At 34.4% G+C, this 21,329-nt stretch overlaps 2 protein-coding genes across 3 annotated transcripts; one reads left to right on the forward strand and one right to left on the reverse strand.

The window, feature by feature from the left end:
• Window positions 1-9,869: 9,869 nt before the first annotated feature.
• LOC120158315 lies at window positions 9,870-11,938 on the reverse strand. 2 transcript variants are annotated; one of them, XM_039169189.1, is made up of 5 exons: window positions 11,858-11,938; window positions 10,846-11,219; window positions 10,646-10,726; window positions 10,464-10,538; window positions 9,870-10,061 (listed from the first exon to the last, which is right to left on the reverse strand). In XM_039169189.1, exons 2-5 carry the CDS (start codon window positions 10,978-10,980, stop codon window positions 9,885-9,887), a joined length of 468 nt encoding a protein of 155 aa, XP_039025120.1. In that variant the 5' UTR covers window positions 10,981-11,219; window positions 11,858-11,938; the 3' UTR covers window positions 9,870-9,884. The 2 variants fall into 2 exon arrangements, with proteins under 2 accessions (XP_039025120.1, XP_039025121.1); XM_039169190.1 differs by lacking the exon at window positions 11,858-11,938 and having other exon boundaries at window positions 10,846-11,317.
• A 3,154-nt stretch (window positions 11,939-15,092) lies between these two features.
• On the forward strand, window positions 15,093-16,231 carry LOC120158337 (protein FANTASTIC FOUR 3-like). The gene has a single exon (XM_039169206.1). It carries the CDS (start codon window positions 15,216-15,218, stop codon window positions 16,050-16,052), a length of 837 nt encoding a protein of 278 aa, XP_039025137.1. The 5' UTR covers window positions 15,093-15,215; the 3' UTR covers window positions 16,053-16,231.
• The last annotated feature ends 5,098 nt before the right edge of the window (window positions 16,232-21,329 follow it).

Here is a 21,329-nt window from a genome sequence, read left to right on the forward strand (position 1 = left end):
TATGCTGTGTCCAAATACTGGGTAAATTTGCTTGAAGCTTTCCAAGAAAAAAGAAAGGAACAGTGTGCTTCACGCGTTGTTAGTGCACATTGTGAAGTCATTTGGATCTAGTAATTGCATCTTTCGACTTTGGCTTAGAACCCCAACATAATATAAATTCAATAATTAATTAATAATTAAATTAAATCATATTTAAAGGTTGTTTTGATTTCTATGGGTACTTTATTTATTTCACTTGTTATTTTTAATAAAATAGTATATTAAATTATACCGCAAGATTGACAATTTTTTTCATTTTAATATTTAACAGTATTTTTATTATGTAACCAAAATATATTTTTTGGTTAGTATTTTACTTTTATTTATTTCTTTTTCCTTTCTAAAAGTATTTAAATTGTTTTTGCTATATTTTTTGATTTATTTTTAAAGATATTTAAGCTATTCTCTGTTAGGATTTTTTTTGTTTATATTTTATTAAGATTTTAAGAAATATAATTTTTAAGAAGAAATTTTAATTATATATATATATATATATATATATATATATAAGAATAGAAAGCGCGTGTGAGTTATATAAAAATGTTTTTTTAGGTTGGTTTACAGCTGGCAATTTGTCGGTTCCTCAAATTATCCAATGATAAGAGTTTTTTTTAATTATGAGGATATTTTATTTATTAAAAATCGTATTAATAAATATCTTGCTAATTATAGATTAAACAAATATAATTAAGACTATCGAAAATAAAATATAACAATGATCTCTTAGTAATAACATGATAAACAAAATTATTAACCAGTGGAGTAACGATGTACATAAACTAAACACACAAACGACTTTGAGCATCAAAACATGAAGGAGAGGAACTTAAAGAAGAGCCAAAATGACCAACAGAAAAAATGATCTCCCCTTACCAACAATATCATCTGATACATATATGCAATAACCAATGAATCATCTTGTACAAATGAACAAATGAATCAAGCGTCAAGAAAGTAACTAACCATATATTCAATAAAAAATAAAATACTAAGAAGAAGATTAATAAAAAATATGTATCAAAAATCTCAAATATCGATAATTATGATATCCTTTACTAAAAAAACCTAAGAAAAATTATTATTGAAAATACGATTCAAAAACTAAAAATGACAAAGCGTGGCACGAGAAGACCACCCCCCTGCCATGAAACAAAGAAATTTTAAAAACTACCGTGTAAACTATGTAACTTCCGCAGATCTGTGGAAGGGTGGGCTAATGGTTTAAAAATTAATATTTGTACTTTTTTATTCAACTATTGGAATGGAACTAAGGCTACGAATATTGTACAACTATTGGAATTGAACTAGGGCCCATAAACATGCATCACTGCCTTGTCTGTGTTCTAATTTAAGATTTCAACCATCTATGTATTCTGATTTGTGTTAACAGGTAGATGCGGGCATTTCCTTTTCAGGCATTGTTCCTGTGATTTTTATTTTCTTGGTTGATCCCTGTTTTTCCTTTTCTTTCATTTTGATCCTTAACACATCTAAACCCTTATTTTCTTCATTTTAGTCTGTGAAAGTCATCAACAATTCGAATGTCAATTCCTTTTATCCAACAAAAAATAACTTTTACGGTTATTGATCAAAACAGCCTATTTCCCAAATCAATTTCTCAAGATCCATAACTTTTTTAATATATATATATATATATATATATATATATATTCTTATTTCCCTTAATAAGCCAAGTTTACAACATTTTAAACTCTTTCTAATGAACAATCTTTTACATGATCTTAAAATACTATAAGAAACCAAATCAACATAGAAAAAATAAATTGAAATATTTAATATATTTATTGAACCATAATAGTAGTAAATTTAATTACATGATTAATTCAGTTAACATGTTTAGCCCCCATCATAGCTTCACTCATCTGCTGAATGGTCATTTTGAAGATACCCTTTTAAGATAAAGTTCCCTAACACTAAAATCTTTGTTATGAAACTAAAACACCAACTCCTCGATGCAATTAGTGTCGCGACCGTCTTTCGGTTGGGTCCAGAATTGGACTTCGACTTGAATTGATTGGGTTGGAGTCGCCACCGATCATTTTAAAAATATTTAGGCTGATCGGACACCATCTTACATAATCTGTGTTGTACCAGAAATGTGTCGGGTTCGGGATTCGGTTACAGTAAAAGAAGGATTAACACCCTTGTATTGTCCTTTCGGTACCAATTAATTTATCGGTTGTCTTTAATTACGAAAAATCAAAAAAATTAAATTAGAATTTAAAAATCGATTCAAATTACTTACATTTGATTGGTTGGAATTCTTCAAAAAAAAGAATAAAATATGTTAGAGAAAAAAATAATAATAAATGAATATTAAATAAATTATAAAAAAAGATTAATAATTCAAGGAAAAAATAAATAAAAAACAAAATAAGTAAAACGAATTAAAAGGCTTAAATAAGACACAAATTTTCGTTCGGTAAAGTTGAAAAAAATAACTCCCTGTCGAATTGAGTTGCGGATGGCTCCTCCGTCGCGAAGTCGAGTCCGTCTTGAAATGATATGGGATTGAAGCCGTAGTTTGGGATTTGAATTGGAATGTGGCTTCTCGTTTGTAGTCCGCATCAGTCTTCTTCTCGGTTTAAAGACCTTTGTTTAAAAAATTCGACTGGAAAGTAGTTCTTTCACTCCACCATGTGGTTGACAGGCCCTCGAGTGTAATGAAATCGAACTCGAAAGGTCCTCGTTGATAGATAGCTTTTCTCGACTTAAGCTATGCTGTCAAAAAACCGATTTTTTGCCACTATGGCACGGTTAACTCAAGTCTTCTTCTCGACTTGAAAACCCCGATTGCAGTTAGACAGTAGTGTGATTGAGGTGTCATCGAGCTGAATGGAATCGAACTCGATAATTTATTGACAGATAACCCTTCTTGCCTTGAGCTATGCTGTAAATTTGGTTTGCCTCTGAGCTGAATGTAATCGAACTCGGAGGTCTTCGGTTGGCAGATAACCCTTCTCGACTTAAGCTATACTACAAATGATGTGCCTTGGAGCTGAGCGTAGTCGAACTCGAAGGTCTCTGGTGACAGATAACCCTTCTAGCCTTGAGTTATGTTGTAAATGATGTGCCCTCGAAGCTGAGTGTAATCGAACTCGAGGGTCTTCGGCAGATAGCACTTCTCGACTTAAGCTATGCTGCAAATGATATGCCTTGGAGTTGTGCGTAGTCGAACTCGAAGGTCTTTTGTTGGCAGATAACCCTTCTCGACTTAAGTTATGCTACAAATAATATGCCTTGGAGCTGAGGGTAGTCGAACTCGAAGGTCTTTTGGTGACAAATAACCCTTCTAGCCTTGAGTTATGTTGTAACTGATGTGCCCTCGAAGCCGAGTGTAATCGAACTCGAGGGTCTTTGGCAAATAGCTCTTCTCGACTTAAGTTATACTGTAAATGATATGCCTTGGAGCTGAGCGTAGTCGAACTCGAAGATCTTGTGTTGGCATATAACCCTTCTCTACTTAAGTTATGATGCAAATGATATGCCCTTGAAGCTGATTGTAATCGAACTCGAGGGTCTTCGGCATATAGCCCTTTTCGACTTAAGCTATGCTACAAATGATACGCCTTGGAGCTGAGCGTAGTCGAACTCGAAGGTCTTTTGTTAGCAGATAATCATTCTCGACTTAAGTTATACAACAAAAGTTGTCTTAAAAATGGCTTCCGTTCACAGGTCTAAGCCAGTCGTAGTTCTTCAGGTGTTCTCCTGAGCGAGTCTGAACCAAATATGATTTTTGGATGATTCTCCTTCACAAGAAAGCCCACAGATAAATTCTTTCAGCCGGATATCTTCTGTCGTTGAATTGAAATTTGGCTTGAAAGTATTAACTGAAAATATGTTGCTCATGATGAGTTTGAGCCGAACTGGATTTGATCTGAATTGGTTCTCGAAGCTATCTGAAATTGGTTCTGAGATATCAAGTCGGTTGAGGTGTAGCTTCTTACTGCCGAGTTAAGCAACCACCATCATTCTTTGAAGGTGCTTGAGAATCGAGTATCATTCATCCTGAAGTCAAAACTTGACTCTAAAACCTGCAAAAACGTATATGCTAAAATGATGAATGTGATGCACCTAAGTATGTCTAAGATGCATGCAACTTGAATGAATTATGTGTTATCTCCTTGATGGAGTCTCGTGCTTTGTCTGTCAATCAGGTAGGTCCTTAAAATCGATCGTGCCCCACTATCTTCTAGAGCTTTGGCTTTATAGACCTTTCAAATCTGAGACTACTCTGTTTGAAAATGTTTTTTCTTTTTTCTTGTTTTAGGAGAAAAATGTTGTAAAATATTATTGGCAATTGACTCAAATTGTAAACGTGAGTTCAAAGAATATCAAAGGAATCAAAAGCTCTTTTAATGCTTTCAGAGTTACAGCTCTTTGACAAATGTTCAAATGGATGAGCTGGCTTTAGGTTGGTTTTCTTTCTAAGGTTTCGGCCATAAAAAGGTCATTTTTCGGTTATTGCAACAAGCTTTTCTTTGGTTTGGCATTTTAATTGGGTGCGGACAAAATGACGTAACTAGCATGATTAATTACTAGACCTTTTATTTCAGTCCTCTGAAATCTTCCATTTGTTCAAGCTTTGTAGGCTCCTCTAACAAAGGCAGTGCAAAAAAATATCGGTCTAAAAATGAAATTCTTGAGTTCTCGTGTGTAGTTGACTATAACAGGTGTTCCTTAACTCCCTTAGTCAATCATTACCGAAAATTTCTTTCTTAGATAAATTTGATTTAATTTGTCGTTATCTGGCTAGCTGAATCCATAAAGCTAGGGCGTTTAACCAATTGCTTTAGAGGGACAACTTAACATTATAATCAGTTTTATCAAGTTAACTGAAGGGTTCATCGTATCACAAAGTCTTTGGCTGGACAATAGCAGTGGAGCAAACACTGAATTGCCAAGTGTTCAAGCAATGTCATGGTTTGAACGTAATCTACTTATAAGGTCAGGGCTTTCAAGTTTCCTCTATAACCAATTGCCTTAGTGGAATAGCTCAGCTTTACGGATTTAATTTCTTAAGATTGTCAAGAAGAACCTGTTATAGTCTGGGTGTTGTTGAAAGTAAAAAATTTCATCTTTAGAGTTCAATTTTCAAGCACTGGCCTAAACTAGATTCACTTACTCGACTATTCCATATGTAAAGATAATAATCATCATTGAACGTCTTAAACGAAAAGTATAGTAATTGTCATATGCAAATGATGCCTCATGTTGTCCGCACCTTATGAAAGGAAAAAAGGTTACATTGGTTAATTGCAAGAGCAGGGTACGGTGTTTGAGTGTATATTCTGGGTAAGGTCAAAGTCCTTGTTTTAAATCATGTTACTTCGTCAAAGATCTGTAACTTTAAACCATTTACAGAGTTTCTTAATTCAAATGATATTCAAAGAAATGCAAGTTTGCAAATGTGATTCATTGCTTGTCATCATTAAAGTAACATAAATTTATTCAAATGTCTTTACAAAAAACTTAAGAAAAAAAGAAAAGAAAATTCAAACAGAATGCCTCAAATGATGAAATGGTCTTCCTCAATTGGATGCCCCCAAGTTGTTGAAGTCGATCCAGTTCTGCTTACGTATCTTTTGTACGACTCTCTTGAATGCGTAACAGTTCTCAATAGTGTGCCCTGGGACACCGCCGTGATATTCACAATGAGCACTCTCATCATACCACTTGGGGTATGGGGGCTTCATGGGTTCCACCGGATATGGTGACATTACGTGGGTATCAAGAAGTTGTTGATAAAGTTCCTTGTATGTCATCGGAATAGGATCGAAATGTTCCCTTTCCTTCTTTGGGTTCTCTGAAATCTTGTTTAGAAGTACCTGACGGCACAGCTGCAGTTGATTTCGGTTTGGAGATTGTAACACATTTACTGACATGGTTGATGTTGTTAATCTCTCCATCCCGCTCTCGCATAGGAGGTTTCCTATTGGCCTCCCCATCCTTAATCTTGCCTTACTTTATGGCCAACTCGATCATTTCTCCGGCCATAACCAAGTCTGAAAAGCACTCTGATGTGATCGCAACCATGTGTCCGAAGTATGGAGCCTTCAGGATCTGTATGAAAAGCTTTCAGGTTTCCTTTTCATCTAAAGGTGGATGAATTTGCACAGCCAAGTCCCTCCATTTTTGTGTGTACTGCCTAAAACTCTCGTTATGCTTCTTTTCCATGCTTTGTAGCATGACTCGATCTGGCCTTATGTCATTGACATGCTTGTATTGTTCCAAAAATGACTTGGCCAGGTCCTTCTAGGTCTTGATATTTGATCGGCTTAGCTGGTTGTACCACCGGATGGCTGAGCCCGACAGACTCTCCTGGAAGCAGTGAATCAGGAGTTGATCGTTTCCTCCATATCCTGTCATCTTTCGACAGAACATGGTGATGTGAGCGGATAGACAACTATTCTCGTCAAACTTCTCGAATTTCGAGACTTAAATTTCGGAGGAAGAATTAAGTCTGGGACTAGACTGAGTTTCGCAACATCAATTCCAGGGTAGTCATGGTCTCCTTTAACTACTTTCATTTGATCCTCTGATTTCTTGATTTTCTTCTCCATCTTCCTTGATTTGTCCTCTTCGTCTGAATCCAGTATATGGTATAACCCGGATTGTTCTCAGGGTTAAATACAAAGGTCGAGGGCTTCACTTTTGTAGTAGATGAGTCCCCTCGGAGTTCCGGTAAGATTTTCAGGTGAGACAACTACTTGTGGGGTAGGTGGTATAGTTACCCCTTCCGGTGAACTTGCCCCGAGCGCACTAGTCTGTTGTAAGCCAACTAACTTGACAACAATCTGATCAACCAAAGACTCTTGGTTTTTCATGATTGCATTCAGAGTACTCAGACTACTCTGGTTTATCTTGTCTTCAAGTTCTTTCTATAATTTTACCTTGTTCTCCTCGATTTTCTCCATTCTTGATGCAATGTTCGAGGCATTAATCCAAAAATGTGTCTGTTATTAGAAATAATCCTTATTGGGGACAAAATTATTTTATCTTTTAAGAGATAAAAAAATATTCTGTCAGCTTCTGACATGTTGACTAGTCTTCCACCTTCATCCGTCACTGGTTGAATAACCTGTCGAACCACTCTGGCTTCTCTGGATGAACCGTGCAAATGACAAGTTGTTTGCCCCCAAAAAAAGTCTCGAATGACTATACCTCCGTCATTTATCTTTTGTTGAGCCTGTTTCCAACGAATACGTCATTGGAGCCCTTAATTGATAGGAACTATATAAAGTCCATTTGTTTGTTTATTGAATTCGTCAGCAATGGTCTCCAATTTCAATTATTATTTTGTCATTGTCGTCTTTGAAGTGACTCCTAAGATTAGTGGTTTTCATCTTGCCCCTGTAACTTTTGACATTCAGTTCTTCAAAGATAAACTTTCATTGTGCTTGATGTAGACCCGGTTCATTGAGTCCTTTATAATGCAGTATAGTGATATACTCTTCAATTGCGGGCACCACGTCTTCTGGATTAAATGTGACACATAGTCTCCTTGTAGACTGTCCTCTGCATTTTCATCTCTTGTATTACAACCCATTTGTCCATTAATGCAGATTATTCATGTTTAGCAAACACGTTTTTGGTGGATCAACACTTCTTTTAAATGATGCAAGTGATGAAAATAAAATGAAAGAGAAAAAAGAGAGTTAGTGAAGTAAAAATAATCAGAAATAATCATGAAAAATAAAAGTCCTACCCCACATGATATCTACCCGAACATGCTTAATATTCTTATCCGAACATGATTTCTATCTCGCATGCTAATTTCAAACAAATCTTAACCGCATACTTGTCTAGTTCGCATGCTTTGAACAGAAAATAAAGCAGGAAACAAAACAACCTAGGGTTTGGAATAAGGTTTTGGGGTGGGCTCTAATTCACTTTATTCTCCCGATTTATGTTCTAAAAAAGGTACTCGAGTTCTCCTTGTCGATGCCCCCTTAGGCTTGTCAGACCCTTAGTCCTAAGCCCATTACAAGCTCATGTGGACTAAGTTAAACTCGAGAGGATACATTCCCTTATGTCCGCACGGTGAATAAATTCACACGAAAACATAAGGTATATGAATCCCTAAGGCTACTTGCTAGGCCCGCTCAGTGAATAAATTCACATGAATGCGTCGCTTTCACCCCACTTAAATAGAATTCGGAGCTCGGGTATAGAGCCTGAGATAGAAATTTTTCAAAAAATCTCTGAAATCATTGAAAAAATATCAGTACAATTATTTATTTGAAAAATAATCAAAGCTAAATAATTGAAATCGAATAAATAAATTAAAATTTAAATTTACTATTTTCGCATAAAAGACAACCAGAAATTAATTCTGGCTTGACTCGCTTACCTGTCCCCAGCAGAGTCGTCAAACTGTCTCGACCGTCTTTCGGTTGGGCCCGAAATTGGGCTTCGACTTGAATTAATTGGGTTGGAGTTGCCACCGATCATTTTAAAAATATTTAAGTTGATCGAACACCATCTTACCTGATCTGCATTGTACCAGAAATGTGTCGGGTTCGAGATTCGGTTACAGTAAAAGAAGGATTAGCACCCTTGTATTGCCCTTTCGGTACCAATTAATTTATCGGTTGTCTTTAATTACGAAAAATCAAAAAAATTAAATTAGAATTTAAAAATCGATTCAAATTACTTACCTTTGATTGGTTGAAATTCTTCAAAAAAATAATCAAAAGTGTTAGAGAAAATAATAATAATAAATGAATATTAAATAAATTAAAAAAAGATTAATAATTCAAGGAAAAAAATAAATAAAAAAACAAAATAAGTAAAACAAATTAAAAATCTTAAATAAATTAAAAGAACAAAATGCTAAATTTTAAAAGTAGCAATACGAAGGAAAATAAATAAAAATAAAAACTTAAAGGATCAAATTGAAACAGATTGGAATGAATCGATCTAATTGAAATAAAAAATGTGCTGCAAGAACAAATAATAAAAGGTTAGGAGGACTAGATAATAATTAATTTCAAATATCAAATAGTAACTAAAACAAAAGCATAATATAATTAGAAATCCAAATCAGTATACATAGAAATCAAATTTAGTAACCAAATCGTAAAGATTACAAAAGATATAGCCTTTAGCATACGAATAACCCATATGAAGACATGTGGGTCCCTTCCCTTTAATATTTGTTGTTTCCACGTTTGGGTATTAAGAAACCCAAGCTTCATTCTACCTTTTTCAACAAAAACATAGAGATTTCATCTCTGAAAAAAAGAGTCTGTTCGTGCAAGAGTTAAAGGAAGAGTTAAAGGAAGAGTGAGATCGGTCGCCGCTCACCTTAATTGTCTTTAAAGGCTCGAAAATCCTTCTTCTGATGAAAGAAGCGCGGTGCTCTCTCCAAGACCAGGGAAGGCTTCGATATTATCTTTTACTCTTCTCCTCTTTTTGGTTTTTTGCTGTTTTTCTAACTGTATTTTTTACTATGCTTCTCCTCTGTATTTCGTATCTTTTCCCCGTGCCTTCACCTCTATTTTTGCACCAATTTATAGCCATGAATCTGGCTATTTTTAGATAGAATTTTAAGAGTCATATTCAAACTGAAATGCTCCTTTATTCGGTTTTAGAGTCCCACTTGGACTCAAATGCCTTGATTTAGTCTTCTGACTTGGTTGTTCTTCTTGTTACCGAGAAATCCGGGGATAGTGTTGTTGGGCAAAAAATTAGTGTCTACAATTAGCTTTACCAAACACAAAAGCTCCAAGCTTAGATAAAATGGTAACACCATGAACTTGTCAAAATCTTTTAGTCCAATGTCAACCAAAACACCAACTAAGATTTATCTAAATTGAAGCCTATTTACCGGTACGAGCTTTCTTCTTCTTAAGAGGCTCTGCACCTGCATCCATCAAAGGAAAGGCCTGAGTAGAAAAATTCACTGCAGTTTCAGTTGATCTTGTCAAGTTTGTGACCAAGATCGTCTCCTTCATTTTCTTCAATCCTTCAGAAATTGCACTGGCTCCATTCTCATACTGCCAAAAAACACGAGATGTTAACATAAAAAAGGGCTCCATTGTTGGGAAATGCTGCCAGAAATAGCAAGCCCCGGATTCGTTTTATAATATGCCAAGGAAGCAACATAAAAAACTAGATATGCGATTGCAATTAATGCATCTACAGTAAATACATCCATTTATGCTATCGTATGGCTCCTTATACATGGAAAGATGGCATTTTATAACCCAACTGTTAAATTAAAGGCTATAAAATTTTCAAATGAAAAAGAAACAAGAAAGGTCTAGCTTCATTGTCCAGAGGAGATCATGGTAATGACAAATCATCAAACAATCAAATAAGTATTTAGTGTACCATATAATATGGTAATAGAGATCTTCGGCAGCCTATTTGAGCTAAATATATATTTAGAGACATACTGCTTCGAGTTTGCCAAGGGCTCGTTCCAACTTGAGAGCTAGTTGATGGTTTTCATTCATCAAGGATTCAATCTGCATTCAGGCAGGAAAAAAACGCTTCATTACATGTACATTTCAAATGATGACCATCACTTCAATCTCTATTTAGGGAGAAAAAACCAAATAACAGTTGAAAAAGAAACCTTTTGCGACTCAAAATACAAGTTTCGATATCTGACAACTGCTCCCCGAGGGCTTCCAATTGGGGAAGAATCCTTTGTAGCCTGTTATAATCAGTGTCAACAAAATATTTTATCAAAATTCATAGGTTTCCACCTTTAGGAAGACCATATCATGATCTGCAAAAGGCAAATTACATTTACGGCAAACGAAGCTTGAGTACCTTGAAGTTCAATTCTTCTATAGTCTTTAGTTGTTCATCAATTTGTTTGTAAAAGATAGTCAACTTTTTCTTCGAAGCTCTTCTGCGTCTTGATTGGCTATGGTAGTTCCTCGTCCTCATCAAGTGGCACAACATCCTTTTCACCTTCACTCAAAGTTATCTCTTCGATTATACGGTCAATTTCCTTGTCTTGGGAGGGAGAAATTGCATTTTGAATACGTTAAGATCTCCCAACCACAGAAAGAGCGGTGTGTTTATTCGCCTTCGTAAGTGAAGACAAATCGGCAGAATTTGTGTGCTTTGACATTTTTAGATGAAAGATTTGAGCTTTCAGGTTGCTTTTCCACTCCTACGGTAGGGTCTTTAGCCTCAAGCTTAGATTAGAATTCCACAATTAAAATGAGACAGAATCCAAATATCTATGCCATTGCAAAAGAATTTCAGCTTCAAAAACTAAATTAGTTTCGATTTGCATAACGTAGGAGCAAGCAAAGCACAGGGAATAAAATTACAAATAACATGCAGAATTGAACATAAATCACATACAACAGTTGTCCAAATTCAACATGCAACTGACTCGACCAATGATTACACCATGAATTAGAAAATAAAAAGCAACTTACAAGAGTCCATAATTTATTTTCCAGGAAAATCCATAAAAGTTGCAAGTCAAAGTTTATACCAGAAAAGGCGTACGGTATCAAGTGTCATTGTCATATTGAATATAATTAAATGAGACAATGGAACCTTCTTTTACCAAAACAATATTTTTTTTCATTAAAAAAAACAACCCTAAACCTAAACAAGTTTTTCGTCTTTTAAAATCAAATCGATATGAACAGAGACCAAACAAAAACTAGTCGTAGCCCCAAGGACGACATGCAAATGAACATATTCGACATTCAGGAAGAAAGGAAAAAAACATAAATTTAACCCTAAGAAAAAGAAAAAGAAGTGAACTTTGCTATTGAAATTTTACAAAAAGCAAAGTAAAACAGGAGTTAGATTTTACCATGGGATGCTTTGTTTGGCGCTTCACAACAAGTGGTCTCCTGCCCATTTTTTTTCTTTCACACCCAAAAAAGCTTCAAGAACCTAAACTGCTGCTGCTTATAAAATATCACCCCAAATAAAAAAAAGGATGAAAACAAAACTCTAAAGTTAAATCTGCTGTGGTTAAAAGGATGAAGTAGTGAAATTACATGCAAATTAGAAAATAATATTAAAATATTATATAATTAAGGGTAATCGTGTCTTTTATGTCAACCTAACCACATAATTAAGGATGGTAAACGGATACAATTTCGTGGATTCCGCATCGTACCCGTTCTAATTAGGGAAGAGATAGGTATAATTTTAGTGGATAGTAGACGGGTGTGGATTTAAAAAGTGATACTCGTCGCAGGTAGTGGACGGGTAATGGATTTGAGACCTTACTCACCCTGCACCCGTCAACCCCACATCCACATGCCCACTAAATATCCATTAAATTTTGGATTATTATAAATTTATGTATTATTTTAGGGTTTGTCATTTATGTGTGTCAAAGAACAAAAATATTATGTGTTTGTCATTTATGTTTCTAGGCTTTAATTATATCTTTTATTATGGTGTTTTATGTACTTCAAGATCTATGTTAACACTTAACTCAGATAGTCATTGGTTTATTTTATTATGTTTCTTAATGGACGTGTTTATTTTATGTTTGTTGCTTATGTATAACTTAATGTTGTTGTCAGGCAGGTCTAGCCGGGTACATATCTAGTTGGGTAGTGGGTGTGGGGATGGATTTGAGAATGTACCTGCTTGGGCGGGTGTGGATTTTAAAAATTTTACCCATCATAGATGGTAGGCAGGTGGTGGATTTGAAAATATTAGGTAGGTACGGGATGGGGGAGGAATATTCGCACCCGACCTGCTCGTTTGCCATCCTTACACAAAATTAGGACGACAAAATCTAGTAAAATACCACACATTATAAATTTATTTCTTTAAAACATTAACGTATTCAATAATCTACTATAAATAATAAGGGTGTAAATAAATAGAATATTCGATAAATTATTTATGAATTATTTGTATAATGCTCGTTTACTAAGTAAATTAAATGAGTATGAACAAAAAATATATATATTCATTTAATAAACGAACGAAAACAAACATATGTGTGTTTAATTCATTTATGTTCACGAATAAATTCATTTATCGACTCGTTTATAAGTTTGTTTATCTTATTTCCTTTTATATATTTACATTTTAAATATTGGTAAATATATAGACTAAATTAAACTGTGAAACCTAAGAAGTTAAAGATAAGTGGCGTAATTTTTTCTATTTTATTTGGTTTACAAATAAAATGATAAAAAGAGAATGTTGGTTTTTGAACATTAAACTAATGTTAAACGAATGCATTCACCAACGTTAAATAAACATAATGCTAAACGAATGTGTATGTTAATGTTAAAAAGATCGAATATGAATACTTTTAAAAAATAAATAAACGAGTACCATATAAAAAAATTAAAGAGAGAACATTAATCTAAATATCAAATTTAATTAATCTACATCCCTGACCTTAAAGCACCTCTAAATTCAATTATTTATCCTCTCATAGAAATTAATTAAGTCTGGGCCAAACAATAAATCTATTACATGTCAGTTTTATACAAATTTATAATTTTAATTTATCTTTTCAAATTAATATATACATACATTTAGTTTTATTCATTTTACTGTGAATTTTTTTTATCTTTTTAAATTCATTTGTTAATAGTAATCTTAAACAATTAAATTTTAAATTATATTTTTGTACAACACTTTTAAAAATTCGTTTCTATAATACTTTTAAAATTTGTTTTTACAATAATTTTAAAACTCACTTTTTAAAAATTGTACTAAACTGGCTCTAATTCGAAAATTGGTTTATAATGAGTGTTAATCTAATAATTGATTTTTTAGATGATATTTAGATAAAATACCAATAAAACATGCAATTGATGTATTTAATAATTGACGGGTTTTGCACACGGATAACTTTGTGCATTAAATATAATTATTATATAATAATTTATATATCCAAGAATGAATTAGATAACTTTTTAAAAAAATTAATGAATGATCATCTAGCTCAGTTGGTAGAGCATAAAGTTCTCAACCTTGAGGTCGTGGGATCGAGTCTCATGGGAGGGCATTTTATAATTTGGAGGTCTCCTACGGAAGCTGCTCTCAACCTAGTGTTGGGGCAACCTACTATCTTACCACCCCCTTACCCCATTACATATGGGAACAAGGGCCAGCCAGCCATTAATCCTAATTTTCCTCGATGTTTTTTTAATCAATATAATATTCCTATGCATTATTTTTATTATGGGTCAAATAATAATTTAACTTTATAATTGGTATCGGTTAAATATAAAATTATTAATAAAATATTAAAAATAAGAGAGAATATATTTTTATTTAATTCCTCTAAAAAACAAATCAAACAATTTCAGTGATTAAAAGAATTTTTGTTATCCTTTAAGATTCTAGGTGCTCGCGCATATATTAGGATTATGCACGTTTATTATCAAATAGTTGAGAATCTTTAAACAAATATTATTTTATATACACTCAAATTTATAGAAAAAAATAACTATTCTAAAATATATCATAAGTAGTACAAGATAACGATTGCATGTATCTAATTGCTGAAAAATCTAGAAATTATATATTGGATAAAATCATAAAATTTTCATATCACTTGCATATCTCCCAAATGCAGAAAATTGAAGGTGTTTTTAGAATTCATTTTACAAAAACATTTAATGTGAGTTTTTTTTTACAGTTTTCATATTTTATAAAAAATTACAAGTAGAATCTTTGATGATTTAATTACATCATTATGATCACAATTATGCACAAACTAGGATTGAATATTAATTCTCAGTTCAATTAATTGATATAATTTTTTTTTTAAAACACATATCTAATATACTTGAATAGCAATATTTACTTGGCATATAAAAACACTTTTATTAGTGAAGTAAGCGGGAGTGATGGAATAGAGAGCAAAAGCTAAGACAAAGTGATCAATGTCTTTTCCATTAGAGTTTACTACAATATCTAAACTACATTTTTATTTCCTTTGAAATGTGTGGCAGACTCAAAAGATTGTAAAAGTTGTAGTGGGTTTAAGAGGCTATGACTTTCTGCCTTCCCCCTCCTCTCCTGCTATAAATCATCCCCCACCCCCTGTCACTCTTCTTTCATCTTCACCTACCTGTGATTTCACAAAACTCCAAATTTAGGAGGTGAGGAGGAGGGGGAAAAAACTTTTAACTCCCCTGTTTCTGCTCTGTTTGTTATTTGGCTTGATTTTGGATAAGAAAATGTCCTCAAGCGTCTCTCAAGGGTTGCAATCATGTCTGGAGGTGGTTGAATCACGTTTCTTGAGGCTGAAACTCGTTCCACCCTTAATAAACTACACTCGGCCATATAATGAAGGAGCAAACACCACCAACAATAAGAACATCGGCAATGATTGCAAGGCGATAGCCAATCGGAATGCCGACATGGGTGGTTGGAGTTCCCTCCGGTCCCTCTCCGACGCCAAAGCTCCCACCGAGGACGACAAAGTCTACGTTCACCCTCTCGTTAAGCGTTCTAGGCTAAGTGGGAAAAGCCTTGAAATGTGCACGGAGCAATTAGGTAGCGAAACCGGAAGTGAAGTTAGCGATTGCAGCGATGATATTTCGTTGGAAACTCGAATCGTGGCTTGCGGTATTATTCCGTCCAAGCCGAGGGAATGTTCGTCTAAGAGAAAAATGAGTCACGGCAGCAGCTTTCCGCCTCCTTTGACGTCCATTAGCGGTTCGAATGGCGTTCGGGTCAAGTCTCATCGAGAAAACGGTCGCCTAGTTCTTGAAGCCGTTAGTTTCCCTCCCTGTCATAGTTACTTCCGTGCAGAACGTACTGACGGGAGGCTTAGGCTTTCCCTCAAGGACCCGGTTCTCGACGACGAAGAACAAAACGATGGTGAAGAAGTCGAAATCCAAGTCGAAGAAGATGAATTTTACGGGGAAACTGAGAATAAAGAAGGAAACAAGGGGAATGTTGGAGGTGAAACTGAGACAGGGAAGTTACCTATGCCAAGCAACTGCAAAGAAAGTGGGCGTGGCCACAAAGGCGGCTTGCTTAATTGGAAATCATTCTTGGTGGCTACATAAAAAACATGGCTAAAATTGGAAGATTTTTCACCACCCCCAAGTGAATTATCAATACCATCGTTGGATTCCTTAATTTCCAATTTTTCTCCCTTTGTTTTCTAATTTTCGGTTATTACAAATATTAGATTACGTACCATGGATTTCGTAAAATATGCTATTGTTGGTAGTTATTATCGTTATAGGACCACCCCCCGTGCTACATTGCCCTCCTATTAATAAAACGTTATGTTTCTTTATCTGGGTTGTTTTATCTTTTACCTATACAAATTCTTACAATTACTTCCAGAGCATGACCGAGTCAAGATTTGCACAAACAAGGGACAACAATCTAAGGATTGCCTTAGGAACCACCGAGTGTTGTGAGTTGTCTGGTCCCAATCCAAGCACGATCGATTACTGGGGTTGCCTCTAATTTTTTTTGCTCGTCGCTTTCATAGGGCACATTTCGTAGGACTGTCTGTCGGAACCATCTTTCGGTTCAACCTCGGAATTGGGTTTCGACACCATCTTAAAACGAATTTAAGTGGGTCGGACACCATCTTACCTGATCTGTGTTGTACCAGAAACGTATCGGGTTCGGGAGTCGGTTACAGTCAAGGAAGGATTAGCACCCTTGAACCGCTCTTTCGGAACCAATTATATTGCCGGTTGACTTAGTTGCGAAAATTAAAAATTAAATTAAAATTTAAAACATTCGATTCGAATTACTTACCATTGATCGGAATTCTTCTAAAAAAAGGGTCGAAAATGTTAGAAAAATATTTAAATAAAGAAAAAAACATAAGAAAAAAACAAGATAAACAAAAGAAAAAAAATAATAATAATTAAATAAATCAAAAGGGAAAATAAGATAAAATAAAAAAATATATATTAAGTAAATCAAAAGAAAGGAAAATAAAATGTCAAAGTAAAAATAGAAATAGAAAGGAAAAAATAAAAAGGAAATGAAAAGATAAATCAAAAGGAAAACAAATGCAGAATAAATAAAAACGAAAAATAAATAAAAACGAAAAAACGAAATAAAACAAAAATATACATATATATATATATAAAAGATTAAAGAAATGATAATAAATAAATCGAGACAATGAACAGTTGAAAAATTAAAAGGACTAAATTGAATGAATTGAAAATACACAGGTGAAATTAAAATAGGTGACCAAATTAAACATGCATAAAATTGGAAATCAAAATTAAAAATATCAAAAATTGATTTCAGTGACTGAAATGTAAAATCTGAGAGTTATAGCCCCTAAAAGGGGTTTACTAGATTTTAAAATTACGCATCGACCCCTCCCTATATCTCCCAACCGGCGTTTAAGGCCAAAGCTCTCTCATTTTTACATTTTCGGTCTCTCTCTACAAAATGAGAGAAAGAAATTTCTCTCATCTCTCTCTAATCCGGTGGTAACCCGACCATCGTCAAGTGGCCACTCCTCCGCGCCGGCCGCCAGAGACAGCAGTCGAAAAAACCCCAACTCAAATTAAATAGATCCTCTCCACACCGTGACTCCGAAAATAACCCTCAAACTCCCAGAAAATCCCATACTCGACGTAGATCTAACATGCAAGCCTCGGGTTTTCATCTTTTTTAGGGAAACACTTCGCTTTCTGGCGCCTTTCCTCCGATGATGTTCTTTGTTGGTTTTGGTGAGAAAAGGCTTCGCCTTTGGTTTCTTTTTATGCTCTGTTGTTGTTTTTATTGTTGGCCGTAGGTTCTGTTTATTGTGTTGGTGATGTCCTCGGTCTTACTATTGGTCGATGTTGTTGTGTTGATGGTGTTTTGGGTACTGTGTGGTCTCTCTGTGATGGTGTTCTTGTTGGCTATTTGTGTTTCTCGGTGTTATTTGGTTGTGGTTTTGGCCTCGGTTTGAGGTTTGCTGGATTTGTTTTTGCTCGTTGTTGGTTAGAACTCTCGGTTTACTGTTGATGGTCCCCTCTGATCGTTGAGTCCCCGGGGTATTTTTACCCTGCTCGGTGAACCAGTACCCCGAGTTGTTCCGTTTTGCTCGGGGTGTTGCTGCTGAAATCCCAAGATGATTCAGTCCCGGGATCCTCGGCCGACGTCCGGCCGTTTCGCGTGACCCTTGACCTTGTTGCGCGGTGCCTTGACTTTAGGGTTTTCAAACCCTAAACATCATCTGGTTACTAGACCATTTCGTAGGACTTTTGGGCTGTTTTAGGCCCGATTATCTTGGACATTATTTTAGACCTTGAACAAAAAAATAAATGGATAAGAAATAATAATAAATAATAATAAATAACAATAATAAATAAATAAATATATAAATAATAATAAATAAATAATTATATTAAAAAAACTGTATAATATAATATTTTTAAAAACGTTTCTTTTTTAAAAACTACATATTATATATAAATTTTCAAAAATGTTTTTTAAAAAACTATATAATTTTCAAAAAATACTTTTTTAAAAAACTATATGATTTTCAAAAAATGTTTTCAAAAATAATATTTTATATAAGTTTTCAAAAATGTTTTTAAAAACTTAATTTTTTTTAAAAACGTTTTTTTTAAAAACTACATATTATATATAAATTTTCAAAAATGTTTTTTAAAAAACTATATAATTTTCAAAAAATACTTTTTTTAAAAACTATATGATTTTCAAAAAATGTTTTCAAAAATAATATTTTATATAAGTTTTCAAAAATGTTTTTAAAAACTATATATTATATAAATTTCAAAAAATGTTTTTAAAAACTATATATTATATAAATTTCAAAAAATATTTTTAAAAACTATATATTATATAAGTTTTCCAAAAATGATTTTAAAAACTATATATTATATATTTTCCTAAAATATTTTAAAAACTATATATTATACAGTTTTCAAGTGTTTTAAAAACCATATATTATATACATTTTTAAAATGTTTTTAGAAACTATATATTATATACGTATTTTCAAACCGTTTGCAAACTATATAATATATATATATATATATATATACAATAATAAAAATATGGACGGAAATAAGTGTCTACAGTTGTCCCTCTTTGTCATTTTTCGTAGAACGAAAAAATAAGACAAAGATAAAAAGACACAAATTTTCGTCCGATGGAGTTGAAGAATAACTTCCTGTCGAATTGGGTAGCGGATGGCTCCTCCGTTGCGAAGTCGAGTTCATCTTGAAAGATATTATATGAAACCATAATTCAGAGTTTGAATCGAAATGTGGCTTCTCGCCTCGGTCTTTTCTCGGTTTGAAGACCTTGGTTTGAAAATTCGACTGGAAAATATTTCTTTGACTCCACCATCTGGTTGACAAGCTCTCGAGCTAAATAAAATCGAACCCGAAAAGTCTTCGTTGACAGATATCTTTTCTCGACTTAAGCTACGCTGCCAGAAAATAGTTTATTGTCACTAAGGTACGGTTAATCTAGGTCTTCTTCTTGACTTGAAAACCTCGATTGCAGCCGGATAATAGTGTGATTAAGGTGTCACCGAGCTGAATAGAATCGAACTCGACAATTTATTGACAGATAGCCCTTCTTGCCTTGAGCTATGCTGCAAATGATGTGCCTTGGAGTTGAGCGTAGTCAAACTTAAATGTATTTGGTGGCAGATAACCCTTTTAGCCTTGAGTTATGCTGCAAATGATGTGCCCTCGAAGCTGAGTGTAAACGAACTCGAAGGTCTTTGGTTGGCAGATAGCCCTTCTCGACTTAAGTTATACTGCAAATGATGTGCCTTGGAGCTGAACGTAGTCGAACTCGAAGGTCTTTTGGTGACAGATAACCATTCTAGCCTTGAGTTATGCTGTAAATGATGTGCCCTCAAAGCTGAGTGTAATCGAACTCGGGGGTCTTTGGAAGATAGCCCTTCTCGACTTAAGCTATGCTGCAAATGATGTGCCTTGGAGCAGAACGTAGTCGAACTCGAAGGTCTTTTGGTGACAGATAACCCTTCTAGCCTTGAGTTATGCTGTAAATGATATGCCTTGGAGCTGAGCGTAGTCAAACTCGAAAGTCTTTGGTTGGAAGATAACCCTTCTCGACTTAAGTTTTGCTGCAAATGACGTGCCATCGAAGCTGAGTGTAATCGAACTCGGGGGTCTTTGGCAGATAGCCCTTCTCGACTTAAGCTATGCTGCAAATGATGTGCCGTTAAGATGAGCGTAGTCGAACTCAAAGGTCGTGTGTTGGCAGACAACCCTTCTAGACTTAAGTTGTGCTGCAAATGATATGCCTTGGAGCTGAGCGTAGTCGAACTCGAAGGTCTTTGGTGACAGATAACCCTTATAGCCTTGAGTTATGCTGTAAATGATATGCCTTCGAAGTTGAGTGTAATCGAACTCGAAGGTCTTTTGTTAGCAGATAACCCTTCTCGACTTAAGTTATACTGTAAATGTTGTCTTAAAAAAATGGCTCCCCTTCACATGTCTAAGCTGGTCGTAGTTCTTCAGGTGTTCTCCTGAGCGAGTCTGAACCAAATATGATTTTTGGATGATTCCCTTCACAGGAAAACCCACAGATAAATTCTGTCAGCCGGATATCTTCCGTCGTTGAATTGAAATCTGGCTTGAAAGTATTAACTGAAAACATGTTGCTCATGGTGAGTTTGAGCCAAACTGGATTTGATTTGAATTGGTTGTCGAACCTATCTCAAATTGGTTCTGAGATGTCAAGTCGGTTGAGGTGTAGTTTCTTACTGCCGAGTTAAGAAACCACCATCCTTCTTTGAAGGCACTTGAGAATCGAGTATCCTTCATCCTGAAGTCAAAACTTGACTCTAATAGCTGCAAAAAAAACATGTATGCTAAAATGATGAATGTGATGCACCTAAGTATGTCTAAGATGCATGAAATATGAATGAATTATGTGTTATCTCCTGGATGAAGTCTCGTGCTTTGTCTGGCAATCTGGTCCATGGAATTGATCGTGCCCCATCATTTTTCAAGCTTGGGCTTTACAGACCCTTCATATCTGAGATTGTTCTATTTGAAAATGTTTTTATCATTTTTCTTATTTTAGGAGGGAAAATGATAAAAATGCTATAAAATATTGTTCGCAGTTGAATCAAATTGTAAACGTGGGTTCAAAGAATATCAAAGGAATCAAGAGCTCTTTTAAAGCTTTTAGAGTTACAGTACAGCTCTTTGAAAAATGTTCAAATGGATGAGTTGGTTTTAGGTTGGTCTCCTTTCTAAGGTTTTGTTAACCCAAAATGTCATTTTTTTAAATATCGCAACATGCTTTGGTATTTCAATTGGGTGCGGACAAAATGACACAACTAGCATGATCAATTACTA

This window comes from Hibiscus syriacus, unplaced genomic scaffold, assembly GCF_006381635.1.
Source record: "Hibiscus syriacus cultivar Baekdansim isolate YM2019G1 unplaced genomic scaffold, ASM638163v2 tig00111311_pilon, whole genome shotgun sequence".
Classification (NCBI taxonomy): Eukaryota; Viridiplantae; Streptophyta; class Magnoliopsida; order Malvales; family Malvaceae; genus Hibiscus; species Hibiscus syriacus.

Bases quoted from the DNA above. Each gene is read 5' to 3' on its own strand.
- LOC120158315 (XM_039169189.1), bottom strand. From the start codon at position 10,980: ATGTTGTGCCACTTGATGAGGACGAGGAACTACCATAGCCAATCAAGA. The intron at 10,539-10,645 runs GTTTCTTTTTCA...CCTGCCTGAATG, and splicing joins TGTATTTTGAGTCGCAAAAG to CAGATTGAATCCTTGATGAA. The intron at 10,062-10,463 runs GTATGTCTCTAA...GTTTTTTGGCAG, and splicing joins CCCTTGGCAAACTCGAAGCA to TATGAGAATGGAGCCAGTGC.
- LOC120158337 (XM_039169206.1), top strand. From the start codon at position 15,216: ATGTCCTCAAGCGTCTCTCAAGGGTTGCAATCATGTCTGGAGGTGGTT.